The sequence below is a fragment of the Lissotriton vulgaris genome, chromosome 7, assembly GCF_964263255.1.
Source record: "Lissotriton vulgaris chromosome 7, aLisVul1.2, whole genome shotgun sequence".
Lineage (NCBI taxonomy): Eukaryota > Metazoa > Chordata > Amphibia > Caudata > Salamandridae > Lissotriton > Lissotriton vulgaris.
In genome coordinates, this window is record NC_141695.1 from 622725143 (window position 1) to 622748945 (window position 23803).

The 23803-nt window shown below is 47.7% G+C and overlaps 1 protein-coding gene across 1 annotated transcript in view; it reads left to right on the forward strand.

The window, feature by feature from the left end:
- HID1 (HID1 domain containing) overlaps nt 1-23803 on the forward strand; it is a 220717-nt gene that overhangs the window by 174001 nt on the left and 22913 nt on the right. Inside the window, exons 15-16 of the mRNA XM_086930796.1 lie at nt 1479-1615; nt 20640-20720. Of these exons, the coding sequence (XP_086786922.1) occupies nt 1479-1615; nt 20640-20720 (218 nt within the window). The remainder of the gene's footprint in view (nt 1-1478; nt 1616-20639; nt 20721-23803) is intronic.

The window sequence follows — 23803 nt, forward strand, 5'->3', positions numbered from 1 at the left end:
TGTTTTCAGTCACAGTAAATCGCTGTGAATCCTGGGGATTGTGCTGCTGCCAAAATAAAGTGCATTATTCATCAAGCTGCCAAACGAAATCCTGGCTCACGCGCTCCTATCCCATGAGATCGGTTGCATCATGTCTGCTCCCCCCACTGCAACGCGCTTTGCTGTTTGCTGCTGGTCGCTTTTACACCCTAAAATGCAGGTTTGCCAGATTATTCTCCTACGAGGTTGAAAGTCTGCACCCCTTCAGGGGCATACCTCTTGGAAGCTTGTGCCAAGCGCTGGCCCTTGGTTTTGTTTGTGCTCCTAAAGGCAGAGGTGGCCTGGCTTTAAGGGTGGTAGCCCGGGGCGTGGCCGCGGGATCGCCCCTCAGTCAGGCACGTGCTGTTGGCAGTCAGGTGCATGCATCACTCTGCCTGATATGCGACTGATCTTCCTCAGCCCTGCTGGCTCTTTCAGAGGTCACTCTCCAGATTTCCTATAGGCCAGCGTGCTTCCACTCAGATGGTCATTTCTTATTTTATGATAATTTATGGAGGGTGCTTGATCATATCTGCCCCCTCTTCACTCTGATGCTTTAGTTTTAAAAGGCTGCTCTTAACTTGTTTTTTCATCCTGAGCTTTCTTCCTTAAAATGAAATCAATGGATCAATTTAAAAGCATTTATAAAGTGCGCTCCTGGCCGGAGTTGCTGCAGGCGCGGCTGCAATCCATAACCTGAGGCGGGGCATGAAAGAATTTAAGAGAAATGTAAAGGCTTGGTGGTAGCTCTGAATCTGTTGGGCGGGGGCAGTCTGTGCCTCTGTAGAAAGAACAATTCCCGTCTTAAACACTCTGCCCCTTCCACAACTTTCAGGCTGTTTCAACACATGGTGAAACCCTAGGAAGTGCGTACCCTATAATGAAGCTCCCGCATTGGTGCCGGATGCGGCCACGCTTTTAGCTCATGTTCTTCTCACTGTTGCATAGAGTCTGTTCAAGTGACCAGCAATGTTTACATCATTCTAGGACGGGAAGCCCTGCCCTAGGATGAAAAGCTATCATTAAATATTCTGCTGGTTCTCAACATGAATGTTTAATGGTAGAAAATTGCATCTTTAAGAACTCGGAATTATTAATAAACCTTTTCATGGTTGCTAGAGGAGAAATTCTGTAGGAAGAAAAAACATTTCGGACCAGATCTGGAGCGGTGACGTCACGCCTCTGTAGTTCAGTTGTATAAGTTAACAATGGCATGAAATAATTGCAAAGGTGTAGGGTGTGACCCCTATTTAGTGTGTAGTCTCCTGCCCTCTAGGATGGGCGATGTAACCCTTACTTCGCTCTGTGATGGTGTACACTCATTCCATGGTGCGGAATATACATCCACAATTACATATCTTTAGACGGCTGTAAACTCTGTTCTGTCTCTCTCCACCATTTGTGGTGTGGTGTTACCCTCCCACCTCGTTGTGTAACCTCTATTTCCTGTTTTGCACCAGGTATCGACAAGCTGACCGAGAAAGCGCAGGTCTCAGAGGATGGCACACTGCGGACGGTCGAGCCCACCTCTTCCGCGCAGTCCCCGGTGGAAGGCAGCCCCTCAGCACGCCTCAGTGACACGGAGTCCTTCAACGGGGTATGACTGCAAGAGACATGGCTGGGGCGAGAGTGCCTGGGTGATGGGTAGTGTGTGAGTGAAAGAACTAACGGAGAAGTGAGGATATATGAGTGAGAGCAAGGAGAACTGGGAGATAGCAGACCTGAAAAAAGATGATGGGTGAGAACAGATGTGGGGGAAGAGCGAGTGACTGGGGAGGTCTGAGCTGGGTGAGTGAGGTCGAAGAGTTGGAGCTGAGCTCAGGAAGAGAGAGAGCCTGAGGTAGAGCTGACTGCGTGGGAATGAGACACAAGTTACTTATGTTTCTAATTCTCCATCATGGGTATCATCTTTGAAAGCATAAGGAGCTTTTAACATTTTTGTGATGTAATTTCATGAGAAATCATGTCCTTCTATAGACTACATTTTCTTTTTATATGTAATGAAATCCAATTGAAATTAACGTGATGCCAGCAACCCCGTGGCTCCAGAGCCTTTTTTCTTTCAAAAAGGAAAAAACAAAGCAGGAAATGGCTAAAATATGTGTCATCTTCACCAGAACGGAATTTCAACGTAGTCACCTTGAGGATGCATGATAGTCATTTGTCCTAGAGTGCAAAGCAGTGTCTGCTATGCTAGTTTTTCAGGAAATTCAGAATACGGATATGAAGTCCTCATTTGCCGCTCATCTCCATGGTTATTGGGGCAGCAAGAGGTATATTTGTGTATTCAAAGGGGATACCTGTGATGGAGAACTAGGACTACAAATGGGTGACATTTCTGTCCCTATTGTGGGATAATCTTACATATTTCTAAGTATTAGAAGTGAATGTCTAACTCATCTCCAACCCTGAGGAGGGTAAACCAGGAAGGTAGAGAAGGACGACTTATGAGAATTAAATAAAGAAAACCAATAGAAGTTGGTGTAATCAAAGTGTTTGTCCCGGAGTTGAAACCTGAACAGTTATAAAGGAGTAATGGTTGATATTCCACGTGTGAAATGAACCTAATGCTGCTTGGCCACGTCCCCGAAATAAACCTTATGCTGACCCTAAAATGATCTGCTAGGGTATTTATTGTAGTTATGGTGCAAGTACTGTCCACAGAGGTACCAACTTCGTTGAAGAAGGTAAAGCAGTGAAGATGCTCAATTGCTAACAAATAACTGCTTTGGCTTGCTTTGATCCATCCTGATTTATATCAAAGTAGTGCACAAGTGTCCTGCCTACATCATGTATATAAAGTGGCCTCAGCTGGAGAGGGTGACATTGGAAAGACTACGAATGGCAAAAAACGTTTATTTATTTGGAAATCTGAAATTACTTAATTTAAATGGAATATAGTGTATTGTTCAAGTAAGCACGTCTTGAATATCCCTCTTATCTGATGAAATCTCTAAAAGGAAAGCCACTTTCCAGCAAAGGTGCTTAAGGCTGGATTAATGTGAAGTTTTTCCGAAACAATGGTGCCCATCATTTGAGGCTCTGTTCAGTCCATTAGGGAGGAGGTATCATTGTAGCAGTATAATCACGGATCTCTGGAGAAAGCCTGTTAAAAGGATCCTTAATCGCTGATGTAGTGAAAAAGGGTACGCGATAAAAGATAGTTTTGTAAGTGTTAATGAATGACAAATGCATGTTTATAAAGGAAACATACATCCACACAGCGGTCCCTCCAGTAGCTTCCGATGCTAAAGGGCATACTTAAGCCCCCTGGGGTCATCTTTAAAGAACCCTTGAAGACATCAGTAACCACACATCGGGTGCACAAAAAGTTCAAGGCTTCTCCCTCCGACCCGCCCTTCATCAGGGGCCAGTTATTCCCAGATTCCTTAGTTGACCACACGCTAGGAAGTGTGCAAATTCCCAGGGAACAGGGAATGCCCCCCTGGGACCGGGAGAGTAAGAAGATCGATGCTGGTGGCAAACGTGTTGCAGCACAGTCTGCCACCCATTAGTGCATTGCCAATTCCAAAGGGCTTCTCTCCCAGTATGATCAGGTTCACTGGGATCAGATATAGGACCTTATCCAACATCTCCCACAACAATATTAAAAACGGGGGCAGGAGTTGGTGGCAGAAGTGAAAATCATTTACAAAACCACCAACTGTTGCACTTTAGATGGTGCTAACACAGCTGCTAGCAGCATAAATACTAGTGTCCTTCGCCTCCGCCATGTATGGGTGCACATTTCAGGCTTTGAGCCAGAAGTCCAGCAACACCTTCTGAACTTGCCCTTTAGTAGAGAGCATCTCTTCAGACCCCCAGTCAATGAGATGCTAGAAAAGATCAAGAAGGGCACAGATAGAGCCAAAGCCATGGTGGTCCTCCAGACACCAGCTTCCTGCTGCTTCTTTTGCTACTCCCAGTATCGCAGTGCAGCAAAAGCTCCCACCCTAGAGACATCCACCACCTTCCCCAGACAACAGCAACAGACTCCCTCAAGGAGTTACCACAAGGAAGGCTACAAGGTCAATAATAACAGGGGAAAGGAAACCGCTCCCAAAGGGACTGCCCTGCCAGAACAGTGACACACTTGTCCTCCCCCGACCAGTCAAAACATTTGTTGGGGGAAGACTGCAGGGATTCCTGTACCGATGAGTGGAAATCACCTCTGACTAGTGGTTTCTCGACATCATACAGGAGGGTTACTGTTTAGAACTCAAGCCCTCACCACCAAACATTCTTCCCGCAAACACAGACTGCCCATGGAACATCAGCATCTGCTCCATGAGGAGATGCACACGGTACTCCCCAAGGAACAATAGAGCAAGTACCCTTGCAGTACTCTAGCAAGGGCTTGTACCCACTATACATGTTTTATTTATTTATCAATCTTTATTTCGGCCATATGGCCATCAAAGATATACAATAAAAACATATACAACCATTATAAAATCAGCAAAAATAATCAATCAATACATGCTTATACAATGTAAAATCTTTCCATTCTTGGAGTTACATACTAATTCAATTGCAATTAAAACTATAGAATTTAAAATTGGGTGGGAGCCTGCGACTTCAGAATACGGGTGCGAGTGTGCCAGACATTGGTGAGAAATTTTGCTAGTGCAAACACAGTTAGGCTTGAAACATCGGTTTTTAGAATTCTGTACATCGGGAGATACTCCCTACAACCAAGGTTTCTGGTAAGTGGGAGGAGCCAATATTTCCTCGCTGCCTTGTAAGTTGGGCAAAACAGGACCACGTGTTAATCGCTTTCCTCCGCACCAGCGCATGCCGGGCACTGCTTGGTGGAGGGCGGTGATGACCAGGAGCTGGTAAAAGATCGCAGGGGCAATGTGCCATATCTCCATTGGAGAAACAGTTTCCTGGCCAGCACAGGGGAGATGGCGTCTAAAACCCTCTCCAGCCTGTATGAGTCCTTGCTTTGCGCAAATACAGATGTTAGTGACCCCTCACCCTGGCTATCTAAGGCCATGGCTAGTTTCTGTTCGTGGTAGGCAATGGCCAGAGCTCTCCGTGAGATATTTAATGAGGCATTAGCAGGGTCGGACCAAAGGTCAGGAAACCCCAGTCTCGTACAGGATTTTTGAATATATTTTATCCAGGGGATCTGTAACGCTTTTGGGTGGGTCAAAAGCTCCCTCAGTTCCGCCCTATAGGCAGAGAGTTCTTCACTACTCCATAGCCTTCGCCAGAAGGCTACGGGTCTTAGGCCTAGTTCGTCAGCTATTGGTCGCAGACCCAGATCCAGCCTTAGAGGGAGGAGCGGGGTGCTGGGCGAAAGTGCAACTATCTGTCTGATAAAGTTGTTCTCAGTTGAGGAAAGACTGCGGGAAGATGTATGGCCCCACAATTCCGCCCCATACATAGTGGCACCCCTGGCCTGTGCCTTGTAAATCAGGATGAGCGGCCCCAGCGGACGGTATGTGGAGCCATTCATCATCCGCGCGATACCCCCTGTAATCTGTACCAGTTTGAGGTTGGCCCTAGTCTGATGTGGTCCCCAAGACATGGTTTCGTTGAGGGTTACACCAAGATATTCAAAGGTGGAGACTCTCTCAAGCCGCGACGCTCCCAATAATGGATTCGGGCGCAATTTTTGACTTGGGTTCAGGACCATAAACTTGGTTTTAGCCGCGTTGATTTCTAAGCCCCTATCAGTGCAAAAGGCCACAAATGAGTCGAGGATCCTCTGTATCCCCATTGGGGTTTTGGACAGCAGCAGGGTGTCGTCTGCAAACATGATTACAGGCACCCTGCTGCCGTTCAGTTTGGGGGCGTCAGTGTATTCAGTGGCGTTTAGGTGGGCGATTACCCCGTTGACAAAGAGGCAGAACAGGGTCGGTGCCAACACACAACCCTGTCTAAACCCCCGGTCAACGGGGAATCTGTCCGTCAGTGCCCCAGATTTCCCGCACCTCACTCGAGCATAGTTGTTATGATGCAATCTCTGTAAGATTATCAGGATATCCGGGGGGACGCCCATCTCGGCCAGAACGCTCCAAAGTTTCCCTCTGGGCACCAGGTCGAAGGCGGCCCTCAGATCCACAAAAATTGTGTATAGGCTGCCGCCCTCGAATATCGCTGCCCTCCAATAGATGATATTCAATCGAAAGACCTGATCCACTGTAGAGACTCCCTTCCTGAATCCCGCCTGGTACGGACTAAGGACACCCAACTCTTCTGCCCAATCCTGGAGCCGGTTCAACAGTATCCTACCAAACATCTTCTGCGACACATCGATTAAATTGATTGGCCTGTAGTTGGCTGGGAGGAGAGGCGAGCCCTTTTTAAATATGGGAACCACCTCCGCCCCCAGCCAAGTACTCGGGATTTCCATGCCGCTCAGAACTCCATTAAACAGAACGGCAAGGTAGGGGGCCCAGACATCGGGCTCCTGCTTAAACAGGTCCCCGGGTAGGCCGTCCAGTCCTGGCGCCTTTCCCGAGGTGAGTCCTGCTATTGCAACCTTAACCTCCCCCACTGTTATTGAATCCCCCTCATAATCAGGCCAACCAATACCGGTGTCGTTAGTGGATTCTCCCGACTCAGAGCTATAAAGGGATTGAAAGTGTGCCTGCCACACCCCTGCTGCGATGTTTGGCTCAATTGCCGAGTGGAGATTCCCCGACCCCCCGTTTACTAATCTCCAAAACATTCGGTGGTCTCTTATTGCGAGGGACTTAGTAAGCTCCTCCCATTGGTTCTCCTCCCATTCAGTTATAGCGTGGGCAATACGTTTTTTGTATGCCCGTCTGCTTTCTCTTAACTTCTCTCCACCTAGACCCTCCTTGATGCTTCTAAGAAGTTCCCCCTTTGCCCTTCTACAGGCTGTATTATACCATGAGGATTTGTGTTGCTGCCCCCTCCTTGAATTCTGTACATTACTAAAGAGGTTGGGGGCTGCAGCCTTTATAAGGTCCTCATGGGCCTGGTATAATTTGCCCTGTGATTCTTTGTTGCCCACCCCGGTGGCTAAATCTCCCACAGTTTCCAGAATGGAAATTAACCCTGCATAAAGCCTCGGGAGTTTCTCTTGGCTCGAGGCCAGTTTGTCCCACCTGATTCTTCTCCTGTTGTTATCCAGTAGAAGTTCAGGTTTGTTCTCCTCCCCAGATGTTATACAGGTTTGAAGGCCGGGGTGAATGAGGTCAAGTTCAAGGGCATTGTGATCGCTGTCTAGTCTTTCCGTAACCCTAAAATCCTGAATAGCTGGCCAGTTCACTATCTGTACCAGGACATAATCCAAGCGAGATTCTCTTCCCACTCTGTTATAGGTGGTTCTGCTAGGTATGTCAGAATTAATACGCCCGTTACAGGCTCTAATTCCAAACTTTAGGGTAAGAGCTGTGATCTGCAATGCTACGGGAGTCCATGCCTTCGGGGGGGGGGGGTGCTTCTACCGAAGGCACTGACCACCTGACCTCTTCTTCCATTGGAAAACCCTCTAAAAGGCCTGGCAGCGGCTCAAAGTGGGAGTTTAAGTCCCCTCCCACTACATAGGGTAGATCTCTTGGTATTTCAGCTAAATAGTCTGAAAGTTCATCTATGGTGGGCGATTCCCTGACAATTCCCACTGGCCTGGAGTAAATGTTTATTAGGGCGAGTTTCGCTTGATTTGGCCAGGACAGTAGAACCACAAGGATGTCATCGGAAGGTACCGGTAGACGTGTAGCCTCACAGCCTAGGTGGGATGCCACCCAGGTTGTGAGCCCGCCTGAAGGGCGTCCTTTGCCCTCCCACCTGGCCGGGATGGAAAATGACTGGTAACCCTGGTGCCCATAATCTTCCCTTGCCCAGGTCTCCTGGAACATGCAAACGTCCCCAGTCTCAATGTAAATTTCCCAGTCTTGAGTGGCCAGCTTGTTAGCTAGTCCGGCCACATTCCACCAGATTAGTCTCAGATGCTCAGTAGGAGGGATTGCCGGGATGGAAGTGTGGGGGGAGACAATACCGGATGCTACACCAATTGCTGCATCAGGAACATTATCAGCGGTGAATCCAGATGGCTCAGAGAGATCACAGGGACCATTGTCCAAAGTCGCAAGGTTGTTAGTGGACAGTCAATCAACCCCGTCCAGCCCGCTCAAACAGTTAAAACGGTTGAAGTGAAAGTAGGGTGTATCAGGTGGTTGATAATTTGGGCGTGGAACATATTCCTTGTGTCTGGGTCTCCGTTCTACCCTTGTCCAATTGCCTTGCGGCGGGTCATGATGCATACGGATGGGTGGAAAAAAGAAGGAGACTGGCAGAGTCTGTATGGTGGAATCCAATGATCTGTTTGACCCTGCGCAGATATGTATAACAGTACCAGGGTCCCTGAAGGTCACCATTATGCAGTCCCCTATTATTGTTTTCCTCGTCTTCCCCAACCATGGCACCCTTCTGACCATGATGATCTCATTGTTGAAATGGGGTGGTAGGGGTCTGTTCCAATTCAGCCATTTGATGACTTTCATCTTCAGAGATTGGAAATTTTCGTTTTCACCCCTTTGTAAAGTGGGGGCACCCGCTAAAACCACCATAAGGCTATTAGCTTCCGGTGGCAGGTCTGGGAGCGGGCTGGCCAGGGGGAGGAGGGGAGATACTAGCATTGGGGGGGATCCCGGGATTTATGCCTGGCACTAAACTGTGGGGGGCTGGGTCTATTATCTGAGGAGGCATGATATTTGAAATGTTTCGTGGGATTGAAACAGGGTTAGCCATAAGTGGTTGCAAGGGGGGGGGGCAGTAGCAGGGCCCTGTAAGGCTCCTGCATTGGCGCCCTGTAAGGCTCCTACATTAGAGGGAGGATTTTGTTTGTTGGGGAGGGTTCCTAAAGGTGGATTGGGCTCAGTCGTTCTAGTCTGCTTGCTAACCGAGGTGTTCAGGGTAGTTAGAGTTGCCTCTTGGATGGTGAGCCTGATCTCAACTTTTTTCAAACTCTCGCTAATAGGCAGCAAGAGTGATCGGAGTAGGAATTCTACACTCCCCAAAGATGTAACGGGGGGTGCTGTGTTGGACGGATTGACCCCAGGATCACTGTTAACAGCAGCAGTGATAGCGCTTGTGCCCTTGGGGGAAGTGACGGTATGCACATTCTCTCTGGACCTATCGGGGATGGGTACAGGCTTATGATTTTTACCAAAGTCTGAATGGGGTATTTTAGTTTTCCCCATGTCCCCCCCTCGTCTTCCTTCTGCGCTTGTTGGGTGGAGGGCCATGCACCTCCGCCACAACAATTTGCTTGGGCTTATTTTTCTTAATTTGGACTGGGGGGGGGTTTGGGTGACCAGGTCAACAGCCATATTGGTGGAGATTGAGAGTGGGATAGCCTCCGTGATATATTCAGGCAATGTACCGGGGTTGGGAATGCTATCCCGTAGTAGTAGGGGGACGCCTTCTTGGGTTGATGGATCCTGACTGCCATTAAGGGAGCTTTCCTCTTGGGAGATGGGATAGGGAATTATCTCGCTAAGAGGTCTGCTTTTCATGTTTTCAATAGAGCGGCGGCGCTCTGCCCTGCGCTTCTCTAAGGAGCTTTCCTTTCCCCCTTCGCCCTTGGCGGATTTAAAGTAGTTATCCAAGGTCCCAGTGTTGCTTCCCCCCGCCCTTGATGGAGTTTCACATAGTGCCGGTGAGGGCATGTCCGTGTCCTATTCCTTAGTTCAGCTTAAATCAAGGAGGTGCAGGCGAAAGAGAGTGGGCCCAGCCCAGCCTCCTTCGGCCCCTGACGGCCACAGACGGTCCCGCCCTTGTCCCGGGCTTCTCCCGGGACGCTCCCGCGCGCTCCCGCGCAGCGGCCCGTGTAACTCCTTTTAACAGAGTACACGGAAGGATTTTGGGCGGGTGGGCGGGGCCAGCTGGGACAGCAGCCCAGGTGTGTCTAATAGGGCTCGCAGGGACTCCTGGTAGAGTGAGTCCCTGCCTCCACGCTCGCAGCCCTGCCGGCAGCTCCACTCACCCCGAGGCAGCATCTCCTTCCCAAATCAAGGAGCAGAGTCTGTGTGGCGCTGCGGGACCCGCGAAGCGGGTCTGGCGAGGTCTTCCCTTCCCTTTCCCTTTCCAGATGAGGCAACCACGAGGGCAGGCGGACCAAGTAGCAGGCAGCAAAGTAAGTGTCCAGAGCAACAGCAACAGCCAAAGGGCTTGTACCCACTATACTGGATGATTCCCTCATGCCCGTAACAAATACATCCTATCGGAGCACTTTTACATAGCAAAACTCCAGGATGTCATCCCGCTGTTGCAGCAAGATGACTTAATGACCGCCCTCGATATGAAGGATGCCTACTTTCAAAAATCTCTCCACCTGGTGCATTTAATATACCTGCGATTCGTGGTGAGTGGCCCGCATTATTAGTTCAAAGTACTGCCTTTTGGAGTCACTACAGCCCCCACAGTGATTTCCAAGTGTCTAGCTGTGGTAGTTGTTCACCTCAGCATCTATGTGCTTCGTTACCTGGATGTTAGACCTGGCATCTTTTGGTGTGTTTCACCTGTCTTTTTGCTTACTGACCTCCTGTTTTCAGTGGTATGTTGGACTTCATTTTGCTGGTTTAGTACCTCTGCGCACTTTCTCACTGCTGTTCCGTGTTAAGGTGCAAGTGCTCCTACTGTAAATTGTGTTTATGGGTTGGTGTTTCCATGTTTGGCTTATTTGATTTACTATACTACTGAGTCCCTAGTACAGTGCACTCACTGTGTGTGCCCGGGGCCTGTAAATCAAATGCTGCTAGTTGGCCTGCAGTACTGATTGTGCCCCCGCACAAGCAGACTTTCAAAGGTGTCTCAGACCTGCCACTGCAGTGTCTGCATGCAGTTTTTACTGCTATGTCTACATGGCAAGTGCCCCCACTTTACAGGCCCCAACCTTCCCTTTTCTTACATGTAAGGCACACATCATGTAGGCCCAAGGTACCCCGATGGGAAGGGTGCAGTGCATGTTGAAAGGTAGGACATGTCCTGGTGTGTGTGTCATGTGTGATAGTGAAATACTGCCAATTTCGATTTTCACTATTGACAGGCTATCTATACCTTAGGCTTACATGGGAGTTGCTTTGTAACATCTTACAAGCCTAACTTTCCATTGGGTCAAGATAGGGGAATAGAGTTTAGTATGCCTGAACTCAGGATTTAAAAACACATCTTTTAGTAAAGATGATGTTTCTATTATGTGTTTGAAAATACCACTTTTAGAACGCAGGTATTTTCTTGCCTAACCTTTCTGTGTGCCTCTGCTGGTTTGTGTATTGACTGTCTGGTTTTTGAGCGACGTGGGCTGGGGTTGTGCATTCACTGTAGACAGCCACAAGTGTGGGGGGGGGGTTTGAGGTGTGTCCTGCCTTTCCTTCATGACTCATAGTTGGGCTGAATAGGCCTTTTCTGCATTTAGAGTGGTGGAAGGAGTTTTCACTAGTACCTGAATAGGCAGTGTCTCCTCTGTACAATGCTGTCTCCACCTCCTGTAGTCAAGCTGGGCCAGAGAGGGCAGAACTGATTTGGACTGGGCTCAGAGACCCTTGCCACAAAGAGAACAAAGAGTAAATGTGGTATAGATATTGGGTCCCTGACCCCAGGACTTCGGAAGGCTTGGGTTAGAACTTGTCCCCTGTTCAAGAAGTCCCAGGAACAGCAAATACTTCAAGTTCATCTGCTACCAGCACTGGGATCTGTGTATTGTGCTGCAATAGAAAAAAGCAACCCAACGCCATCAATAATGCCGCTGCCAGATCTGTGTCTTGAAGGCACCGCAGATGGCACCACTGCACTTGGCACCCCAACCCTGGCCTCATCGCTGCCGCCCCAAACCGCTGCTTGCACCGTGACCTGTGGGCACTACACTTTGCCCCACCTCGCTCCACACCGCGGCCCTGTTATCCCCAACAACGAAAACATAGACGCTGCTGCTTGCAATGTGATTTGAGGGCACTACTTGTAAGTTACACGACTCACCGCACTGCCCCACATCGCAGCCTTGGCTTACTGATGCCAACATCATCGATTCCAGTTGGTCAACCAACGACATTGCTTCAGCAATGATGCTGCTGCTGCTTGCACCGTATGCTGCTAGCACCGCAGCGAGCACAGCCCCACTTCACAACGCAGCCCTGGTCACACCGACGCCGGTGGATGGCCGTCAGCAAGCTGCTGCTGCACTGCGACCTGAGGGCACTGCACGCTTTACTGCTGCACTTGGCACCGCAGTCCCGATGCCAGCACTCCTGACTTCAACCACACGGAGTTCAATCTGCAACTCGTGTGACTTCAAGGGCTTGAAGACTCCTTCACCCACTCCTGCTCTTCAAGGCTCATCGCTATGTGACCGACGCCCTGCAGTTCTAAAGGCACTGTTTGCGGGTCTTCCTGACACTGTAGCTTGCCTGCGACACCGCGATCAGCCAGAACTGTTTGGATTTGTTGTTCACAATGCTGTGATACCCCGGACAGAGTTATCAGCTTCAAGGAACTGCATTTTAGGTTTATTTTGCTTATTGCTATTTCTAAGAACTGTATGGTGGATTTTTATAGTTTTTAGGTCTCGGCTAAAAGACGCGCGTAAGCGCGTCTCCGCCGAGATCTTATGTCAGCGAGTAGCAGTCCCAGGAGACACTCCTGGCCGCGCGCAGGCGATTCTAAACTGGCACGCGCATTAGCACGAGCGCTGCGCGAGGCTCCCACACAACACACGCATACATAGAAACAGAAGCGCTCACGCACGCACATACATACAGAACCCACCCACTCATACATACACACACACACACACACACACACACACACACACACACACACACACACACACACACACACACACACACACACACACACACACACACACACACACACACACACACACACACACACACACACACACACACACACACACACACACACACACACACACACACACACACACACACACACACACACACACACACACACACACACACACACACACACACACACACACACACACACACACACACACACACACACACACACACACACACACACACACACACACACACACACACACACACACACACACACACACACACACACACACACGCGCACCGGCCCCCCCTCTCCCCTTTAACTTACTGCTCCGCACCGGCAGGGAGAGTTGACGCTGCGGCTCCTATCCCGGGACTCCCTCTTGGTCAAGGGAGCCCCGCAACACGCGTGCAACGTCCTGTTGTCGGCCCCGGGGGCTCTCCACGCTCGCAGGAGCCCCGGGCCGCTCCACGCATTTCCTCCGCCTGCCTCCTCTTCCGGTCCGGACGCGGCTCCGCCCCCGTCACAGGCGACCTTGCCTGACTTCCGGTGCGGCCGCGGCGGAATTCCGGGGGCAGTAAGTTATTGTATATTTGGCTGCTAAATGAAAGCGTGTCCATCTGCCACTGACATTTAAATTTACTAAAAATATGTGAATATGCCCTAAATCCAAATGTAAATTTAATTTAGCTAAAAACTATTATTATTTTAAGTGAAATTAATGTTTTCATGTAAATCAAAACCCATGCTGAACAGTTTGTTTCGGCATTACTGTTTGCATGTCATATTTTTATCTTTTTGAAGGAAATGTACTACTTTTGAGTAGAGAAGTAGTCTAAAGCGTGATTTAACACATGCTGCTCGAAATGTGAACTTGGCGTGGTACAGACAGCTTCAGTGTGTTTCCTTGTTTTCTCTGTTTTGACATTATGCACTAGTTCTAGCTGTGGAAAGAAGCTGTAGTGAGTGCAGAGTAGTGAGTGTGAGTAGTGAGTGTGAGTAGTGAGTGCAGAGTAGTGAGTGCAGAGTAGTGAGTGCAGAGTAGTGAGTGCAGAGTAGTGAGTGCAGAGTAGTGAGTGCAGAGTAGTGAGTGCAGAGTAGTGAGTGCAGAGTAGTGAGTAGTGAGTGCAGAGTAGTGAGTAGTGAGTGCAGAGTAGTGAGTAGTGAGTGCAGAGTAGTGAGTGCAGAGTAGTGAGTGCAGAGTAGTGAGTGCAGAGTAGTGAGTGCAGAGTAGTGAGTGCAGAGTGCAGAGTAGTGAGTGCAGAGTGCAGAGTAGTGAGTAGTGAGTGCAGAGTAGTGAGTAGTGAGTGCAGAGTAGTGAGTGCAGAGTAGTGAGTGCAGAGTAGTGAGTGCAGAGTAGTGAGTGCAGAGTAGTGAGTGCAGAGTAGTGAGTGCAGAGTAGTGAGTGCAGAGTGCAGAGTAGTGAGTGCAGAGTGCAGAGTAGTGAGTGCAGAGTGCAGAGTAGTGAGTGCAGAGTGCAGAGTAGTGAGTGCAGAGTGCAGAGTAGTGAGTGCAGAGTAGTGAGTGCAGAGTAGTGAGTGCAGAGTAGTGAGTGCAGAGTAGTGAGTGCAGAGTAGTGAGTGCAGAGTAGTGAGTGCAGAGTAGTGAGTGCAGAGTAGTGAGTAGTGAGTAGTGAGTAGTGAGTAGTGAGTAGTGAGTGCAGAGTAGTGAGTGCAGAGTGCAGGGTAGTGAGTGCAGAGTAGTGAGTGCAGAGTGCAGAGTAGTGAGTGCAGAGTGCAGAGTAGTGAGTGCAGAGTAGTGAGTGCAGAGTAGTGAGTGCAGAGTAGTGAGTGCAGAGTAGTGAGTGCAGAGTAGTGAGTGCAGAGTAGTGAGTGCAGAGTAGTGAGTGCAGAGTAGTGAGTGCAGAGTAGTGAGTAGTGAGTGCAGAGTGCAGAGTAGTGAGTGCAGAGTAGTGAGTGCAGAGTAGTGAGTGCAGAGTAGTGAGTGCAGAGTAGTGAGTGCAGAGTAGTGAGTGCAGAGTAGTGAGTGCAGAGTGGTGAGTGCAGAGTGGTGAGTGCAGAGTGGTGAGTGCAGAGTAGTGAGTGCAGAGTAGTGAGTGCAGAGTAGTGAGTGCAGAGTAGTGAGTGCAGAGTAGTGAGTGCAGAGTAGTGAGTGCAGAGTAGTGAGTGCAGAGTAGTGAGTGCAGAGTAGTGAGTGCAGAGTAGTGAGTGCAGAGTAGTGAGTGCAGAGTAGTGAGTGCAGAGTAGTGAGTGCAGAGTAGTGAGTGCAGAGTAGTGAGTGCAGAGTGCAGAGTAGTGCGTGCAGAGTGCAGAGTAGTGCGTGCAGAGTGCAGAGTAGTGCGTGCAGAGTGCAGAGTAGTGCGTGCAGAGTGCAGAGTAGTGCGTGCAGAGTGCAGAGTAGTGCGTGCAGAGTGCAGAGTAGTGCGTGCAGAGTAGTGAGTGCAGAGTAGTGAGTGCAGAGTAGTGAGTGCAGAGTGCAGAGTGCAGAGTAGTGAGTGCAGAGTGCAGAGTGCAGAGTAGTGAGTGCAGAGTGCAGAGTGCAGAGTGCAGAGTGCAGAGTAGTGAGTGCAGAGTGCAGAGTAGTGAGTGCAGAGTGCAGAGTAGTGAGTGCAGAGTGCAGAGTAGTGAGTGCAGAGTGCAGAGTAGTGAGTGCAGAGTAGTGAGTGCAGAGTAGTGAGTGCAGAGTAGTGAGTGCAGAGTAGTGAGTGCAGAGTAGTGAGTGCAGAGTAGTGAGTGCAGAGTAGTGAGTGCAGAGTAGTGAGTGCAGAGTAGTGAGTGCAGAGTAGTGAGTGCAGAGTAGTGAGTGTGCAGAGTAGTGAGTGTGCAGAGTAGTGAGTGTGCAAAGTAGTGAGTGTGCAGAGTAGTGAGTGTGCAGAGTAGTGAGTGTGCAGAGTAGTGAGTGTGCAGAGTAGTGAGTGTGCAGAGTAGTGAGTGTGCAGAGTAGTGAGTGTGCAGAGCAGTGAGTGTGCAGAGCAGTGAGTGTGCAGAGCAGTGAGTGCAGGTGCAGAGTGGTGTGTATTGGCAATGTAAATGACAATGCCATTTATTTATGATTTAAAGAAAAAAAAGAAATGTCATGAGCAATGCCAATTGTTCTACCTTTAATGATGCCGAGACCATTGCATTGCAAATGCTTGTTGGTCTTGTTTTGCACAGATAAAATATTGGATATTGTTTCTAGAACTGGTGTGATGTCCTTTTTTAATGCTTTCACTATATTACTGTTCGTTATGTACAAATGCTTTTCACACTGCCTCTGAGATAAGCCTGACTGCTCATGCCAAGTTACCAAGGGAGTGAGCAGGGGTTATTTTAGAAGTGTATCCCCCTTGCCCTGTCTAGGAAGAAGGGTCCCTACTTGGACAGGGTTACAGCCCGCCAACTAGAGACCCTCATTTTTAATACTGGATGATTGGCCGATCAAGTGGGCTACGCAGCAGCAATACCTAGTGCACACTCAGACCACCATACAAGTCCTTCCAGCCTAGGCTTCACCATCAATGCGACCAAATCTCACATACAGTCCCTCCAAGTGCAGCTTTTCCTCTGTGCTATTCTCAGCTGCCGCTGAGGAAAGCTTATTCCATCCCTGCTAGGGTGCAAGCATTCCAATCACTACTGCCTCTTTTTTAGTTGGATCATCAGGTGACCGTCAACACTGGTTAGCTGTGCATTGCTCTCTGGCGGAGAGTCATCCGGGGGACCTAGTGTTGATATGGGGCCGTACTCCTCGCTCTCTGCAGTGGTGGAATGCAGACAACCATTTGCAGGACGGTCATTTCATGTGCCAGTTCTACAGGAGGCCATCACCACGTACACCTCTCTCACTGGCTGGGGAACACAGCTAAAGGACTTCACCATCCAAGGTGCTTAGGCTTCTGCAAACCAGGGGTTGCACATTCAATCACCTAGAACTGTTAGCTCTACAGCTGGCCCTCAGGGCATTCCTTTCCCTCATCCACCAGAAAGTAGTCTTGATTTAAAGCAGATAACACTACTGCGGTGTTCTACCTACAAAAACAGGATGGAATGCACTCACTCTATTTGTCTGCATTAGCACAGATCATTTGGCATTGCACAGTACATCACAGAGTACATCTGCTGATTCAGTACATTCCCAGGAATGAAAACTACTTGGCAGACCTGCTCAGCATCAACAAATCCAAGAATAGTAACTCCATCCCCAAGTCCTATTCCGGTACTTTCATTGTTGAGGGTCCCCACAGCTAGACCTGCTTGCCACCGCATGATAGAAAATATAGCTCTTTCAGAGATAATTTCATAGCGTAAAAGTATGGATGATAGCTAACAGTACAGCACAGGGCGTGTGTGGGAGAGCTTACCTGGCAAGTGTTGACCAGAGGATTGAGGGTAGAAACGAGGATGACTGGGAGAGGTCACCGCTAAGTGAGAGAACTACTGACCTGGAGAGCTTTTCTTCATTACTTCAAATCTTCAGAGCAGCACTGGAATTCATTGTTTCTGTTACAAATAAAGCACAACACGTAGGGAAGCCCAAGTCCAGACAGCGTTGTATGCAAAAACTGCAGGCAGCAAAGCAAAATGATGAAATAATTGTAATTTCAACTTACGAGGGCTCATGCTGGAAAATGCTCATTTCGATGCTAAACATACACATTTTGGTCTGGCATAAACAGTTTTGTCTAATACAAATCGATGTGAGAAGATCATGTTATGGCAATTAATTGGTTTCAACAGAAACTTATCTAACATAGGTTCCCGGAAGTTTTCCTCCAAGGAAGCAATAAGAATTCAAGATAGCATTCATATCCACAAATGTAAATTCTATTCTTTTCACAAATCCTGCTTCCTTTGACTGATTTAAAAACGAGGTTATGCTTGTCAAAATGAGCAAAGTACAATCTGACTCATCATGGTTCCCGAGCTTACCAAGCCCTGACAAACTATCCGCAAATACAATACTGCGTAAAACTTTAAATGGAAATAAAACCATTTTTCTAATGTGCTCACAGTGAATATATATGCCCAACAGAATATTTTATAGTTGCACACATTTCAATTCATAACTATATTAAGCATAACAAAATATGTTTTTACATTGCCTCAGGTGCTTGTCAGTCTTTCTTTGCCCTCAGCGGCCATTGCCAAGTCACAAGGTGGCTCTGCCATGTCTTGGGATTAGATGAGGTATGGGAAAGTTTACCTGGGTGAGGGAGATGAATAAGATCTGAGCGAGTGAGAAAGTATAACAGTTAGGGAGAAGGTGAGTGATGGAGCATGATTGGGTAAGCGCTGGCCTTAGAGGAGAGAAGAACTCTGATTGATACAGTTTTAAGTTATAAAGGAAATCCCTTGTGAGAGCCGAGAGTAGAGAGGATGGCAAGTGGCCAAAACATACTTAGGTGAGAGTTGATCTTCAAAGAAAGTGAGAGGTCTAATGAGATAGGAGCAGATGCCTGGATAACACCAGAGTTAGGGGATAGACTGTTTGAGAGAGTGCGGAAAGTAAGGGGAGAGCATTATTAAGATTATGAAGACACCTGGGTGAGAGTTGACCTAAAACAGGAAAAAGAATATTGGGATGATCTGTTTCCCTGGATATTTAAAGAAGTAGAGGAAGAAGACATATGGATAAGGGTTGACATTAAATGAGGATGTTGTGGTGGGAACTGGCTGGTAGGACAGAAGGCTACATGCAGAGAAAGGACGCTTGATTTAGGGGTGAAGAGAAAGAAACAATTTAATTAACTACTTGAAGAGAGAGCAGGCTCTGGAGTGAGAGATGGTTGCCGGAGTGCTGACAAGGGTATAGAAGACAAATGAGTGAGTCTACCTTAATCAAGGAAGTCGAGGCAGAGCCTCAAGAGAGTGCAGATTATGACTTGAAAACAGAGAATGACTTGAAAATAGAGAACAGTTGGGTAAGAGATGACATGGGAGAGGAACTCAAAAAGAAAAACACCTGCTACTGACCATTCTTTCTGAAGTATATTCACTTGTCTAACACCCTTTTTCACGCACCTCAAAGCACACTTCTGTACCCCATAATCTCTCCATGTGGAATCTCCCACTTCTCTTTCTGCAAACCCGTTTTCCTGTTAAGACCATCTGTACTTTCACAGTCTCTCCATATGGAATTTCTCCACCACCTCCCCCTGCAGGCACCCCGCTCATCTCTTAGTGAAGGCTGGAATGTTACAGTATTCATAAATCCTCTTTATCACTGCAGCCTTGAGCAGCACTTCTGCTTTCCATTCTCTGAATCATTCAGGTCTGCCCATAATTACCTCTCCAGACTTTAAACCTGTTGATACTGAGTAGCCCAGGAAGACCCAGGCACACAGGGTCATCCTGGATCATGGGACATTATCATGTGATTTCAACTATGTTTAGAACAGAATGGCCCCATAGGTGCGCTTTGAGATATGGTGTGGAGAAGTTGCTCTTCACTGCCTGAGGCCGTGAGCTAATGTCGTCCATGGTCGCTCTTTTTTGCTCAGGGAGCAGAGAGGGCAGATATTACTTTGCTATCATAGCAGGATTGCAGTGGTCTTCTGGAAATGGTTTGGTTGTAAGAAGAACCTTAAAAAGTGATTCAAAATCTGGACGATCCAGGCTATCACCGGATGGGGCAAGGCACTATTTAGAGCAAATGCCAGAGAAGTTTGAGCTATACAAATTTGAAAGTAGTTTGGGCCATTGGACTGTGAGAAGAAAAGGAATCCAAGCTCGGGTCTGAGCGATGGAGGAGGTATAGAGCAAGGGATGGTGAGACGTGACATATGAATAGGTTCGGTGATTACAATGGTGAGATGAGAATAAGATTGACGATGTGTGAGAGGCGTGGAAGAGTTTCATATTTTAAGACCGCAAGATGAAGAAACGGTTTTGAGCTGGAGATGGTGTGATGGGTGGGAGGATTAGAATGTGAGATGAAGTGAAGAGATTGTCTTTAGGATGATGTCCTGTGGAAGGGGTGGGCATATGAATGTATGTAGTTGGTTGTGTTTTGCTTTCTACTTGCAATTAGAGATACATTTCTTAGGAGTGCACTACATCCAAGATGGTGGAGAGGTGGAATATAAAAAGGGGCACCTGGGTACAAAAATAACAAAGATTCAGTGTGTGAGAATGACAAATAGAGAGGCATTTGCTTTCTGATTTTCGAACAGGATTTTTTAAACTGTTTTCTGAATGTGGGCTGATCGTTTGAGTCTGTTTTAATGTAGGTAAGTAAGTAAAACTGTTTCAGAGAAGTGGAGCAAGCACAGACACTTTTCTTCTACCAGTCTGGATTTCTTGGTGGTGGGGGTGACAAGGAGATCGGCCTTACTATATGTGCGGGTTGGGCATTATCAAACCATCTGCAGCGAGAGATATGATGCCTTATCCTAAAACATTGTCTTTTGTTTAAATATCTTTATTGGTATTTTACTTTTTTAACATGGTTGTCCTCGTGGATATGCCTTATCCTAAATCATATTGTGGGTGTTGCAGAGTATCTCACATTGGATGAGTGTGGATAGAGGATATTGTTGGGGAAGCTTCAGGGCAGATGCTTGTGGTCTTTTATTGAAGATTTGTCCTTTCTGCATATTTTTGGACATTCAATACTTTTTTTGAAGAAGCCCAGGATCAACCTACCGGAAAGGGTATTGGCATTGTCACAGTAGTATAGAATGATGATATTGAGAAAGGAAGGTCGTGTTTGTTTGGGAAATAATTGGTGACCCGAGTCATGCGAGCCAAAGCTACTCTAGGTGATTTTCTGATTAAAGATGGCACCTAGATCTGGCGCCATAACATGTAAAAGGCAGAGTAGAGTGTGTGCTTCACGCTATGGCTAATGCTATGTTGCAGAATTTCTCCATGTTCAGCCCTTTTTCTTTACTTTTACAGGAAGGTTCTCAGTCCAGGCGGGATCGTCGACGGCTCTCCAGTGTGTCCTCCAGTGCACAGTGGAATCCCACACCTGACTGGGTGAGTGTTGGATGGAGTAAGGGGTCAAAGGGACTGACAGCACTGAGGAGAGAGCTCACGTGTGAGTGTGTGTTTGTGTGTTCTCGTGTTAGCTGATTTTTAGGATTCCGGGCTAGAGGCACTGAGGTTCCGTGACGGTTCCGTGACGACTTGAACCCGTGTTTTCAAGTTTGTCGGAAATACATAAAATTAGTATCAGCGAACCGCAAATGATCCATTTAGTATATCCTAGTGTTTTCGCTACGCTACGAGCAAGAGCACTCCTTCCACTGACACATTTCTGATATACACACCGCATCCATCTTAAGATCATGGCCGCCATTTTGTGGTTCCTTGCCCTCACATATGCAATAGCCTCTGATCATTTCATTCACTTCACTTTGATTAAGGACACGTAGCCTTAGCCGGAGATTCACCTCTTACATGACACGTGCACCTTAAACCAGATCACGCTGAAGCTGCATGACTCGACAAAGGCTGCCTCCTCTGCCCGAGGCCAGCCCACCTGAACTGGTTTTCCTGTCCATTGTACCTGATCATGATTAGGCGGCCGAAGCCGGTAGCCTTGCCCATTTACAACCCACAAACATCTCTTATCCCGCTTTTCTATCTTCTGCACCTGGCTCTGCTCCTTTCCTTCTGGGCCTTTATTAGGGGGAGGTAACGAACTTTACGATGAGGCGGTCCGGGTCTTGAATGCAATATTGACAAGGGATTGTGATGGACTGGTGGGAACCCCTCTTCGTGATGTTTGGTATCAGATATTATCGACAGTTCCTGTGTAACGCCAAATATTTATTGTTTAGAGACACAAAGGTTTGGGAATGTACCGACATGTGAAATATTTGCCTAGAGCACAATTTTTAGTATATAAGGAGCAACCCACTTTGTACAAATCGAACAGTCTCCTAGATTCTGCCCGTGTGTAGATTCTGTGACTTCTGTGTCCCTGCAGTAATAAACCTTTGGTCTTTGACGCCACCATCGAGAAGCCTGTGTTTCTGTTCATTTGTGCACCAAGGCAGGTGGGACTCCGGGGTCTTTGGGTGTTGTACCCTGACACCTCTGGACGGAACCAAAAAGTCCAGAACTCCAATTGGCGCCCAACGTGGGGCGACGTCATTCGGTACCGGTCCAAAAGCCTGAAGAGTTCGAGAAGCTTCGTGTGAAGATTCCTGAGGGAGGCGCCCCACTTCATCGATCCCGGCATATCGCAAAAGTGGCCCTGAAGTTCTCTTCCACGAGGGTTCCCGTTCAGGACGGCTGCAGTGGGCCGTTGCCTTGACCGTCGCCCTGTCTTGGACCCGAAGTGGTGCAGTCCTTAGTACGGCGAAACGTGACGGGTTTCTCCTTGGTGACGTCTTCAGTGCCTCAGTTAAGTATTTAGTGATAGCTAGCTGGTTACTTTTGTGAGGATTGTTAAAAATCCTTGATCGGTTCTTGGTTTGGTTTGGTTTTGTAAGATTATCACTAGTTGTTCTGGTTACGATAATCTATTTGGTTCAGTTTTGGGTATCGATACATCAGTTCGTTTTGGTAGGCCTAAGTTCTTGGTTCAAGTGCACAATTTGTTTCGTGTTTTGTTTGTTTTGTGTTCCGGACTGAAAATGGTAAGTCGGAAAATGTTGTCTTGTTTTAGTTGCAACAGTGACTCACAATTAGAGGATTCCTGTCTGGTTCCTCCGATTGGGACTCCCCTATATGACCTATATTGTAAGTATGGTGTGGGTCCTATAACTTATAATGAGATATGGGTCCGTTATTGTAAGAAGGATGGTGTCCTTAGTTGGCCACTGCATGGTAGTTTTGAACAAGAGATTCTCGACAATTTAGAAGCGAAATTGTTTAGGAAGAAAGCCCGGCCGGCAATGTTTGACTCTTTTCGTTATTGGCGGAAAGAATCCAAACAGAGAGAAATGAAAAGGTTGAAAAAAGAGCAAAAAGAACTAGAAGAGTTAACTCTAGAGCAAGCGACTAAGCAGTTGCAGGCTAACGAGTGTGAGAAAGCCATAGATGTAGCCATTAGAGAGCGTAACTTAGCGATTGACAAGTGCTATCCTGCCTTGCCATCGAAAATGGCTAAGATACTGGAGGATTCCGAAAACGATCCTCTGCTATCTTATCTGTTACGGTCGCCTCCACCGTATGCACAAGGTGCTGCGGCTCCACTTATACCGGATGTTCAATTGCCGGTTGCTGGACAACCTGGTGTTCTTGTTCCTCAGAATCAAGTTCCTATACCTCCTGTGGTGAATGTAAATGTTCCTACAGCTCCTCCTCTTCCTGCACTGCCCGCTCCTATACCTACCACTGTACCTATTGGTCCTCAAACTATTTTCCTCGATACTCCTACTGTTTCGTCATCTATTCCTACCTCTACTGCGTTCTCTATGTCTGCGAGTGTACTAACTCCACTTTCTGTTCGTCGAAGAATTACTGATTCTGTTACTAATATGCTGTCGCCTATATATAAAACCTTGATTAAGACTCCTACTCCTGACTCTGTTCAGAGACGGAGTCAGCTTCCTAGTACTGAGGAACGGGGAGTTTTAGACTCCACAGCTCTCAGATGGATTACAAAAGTTAGAAGATATAGTACGAAAGATGTGTTAGAGACATTTATGCAATGGGGAGAGCCAACACAGCGATACGTCTTCGACGAGATGTGCTCGTTGTTGCGTGAGGAAATAGAAGAAGACGATGTCGAATCAGATTTGGAAGATTTAATTAAGATTCAAAAAGAGTTTGCTGCTGGAATGATAGTGGGCGATAATATAAAGGAAGCGATGGAACTCATTTTGAGTTTTAGGAATGATCCATCTCTTCGTTCGCCGAGAGATTTAGAGAAAGGTAGAATGAAGCTAAGTCGCCAATATCCTATGAGGGAAGTTCCTCCAATTTGGCGCGAAGCAGTACAACGTGATGATAATGCGGGTATTGCAGCTGCTCCAGCACAGTTCCAAAGAGTATGGATACATATTCCGTGGAAGCGAGCAGAAGTGTTAGCAGTGAAACAGGCCTTGCCAGATCCACGTAAGAATCCAGCCGGATATTACAAGGAATTGACACAGACAGTTGAGGCT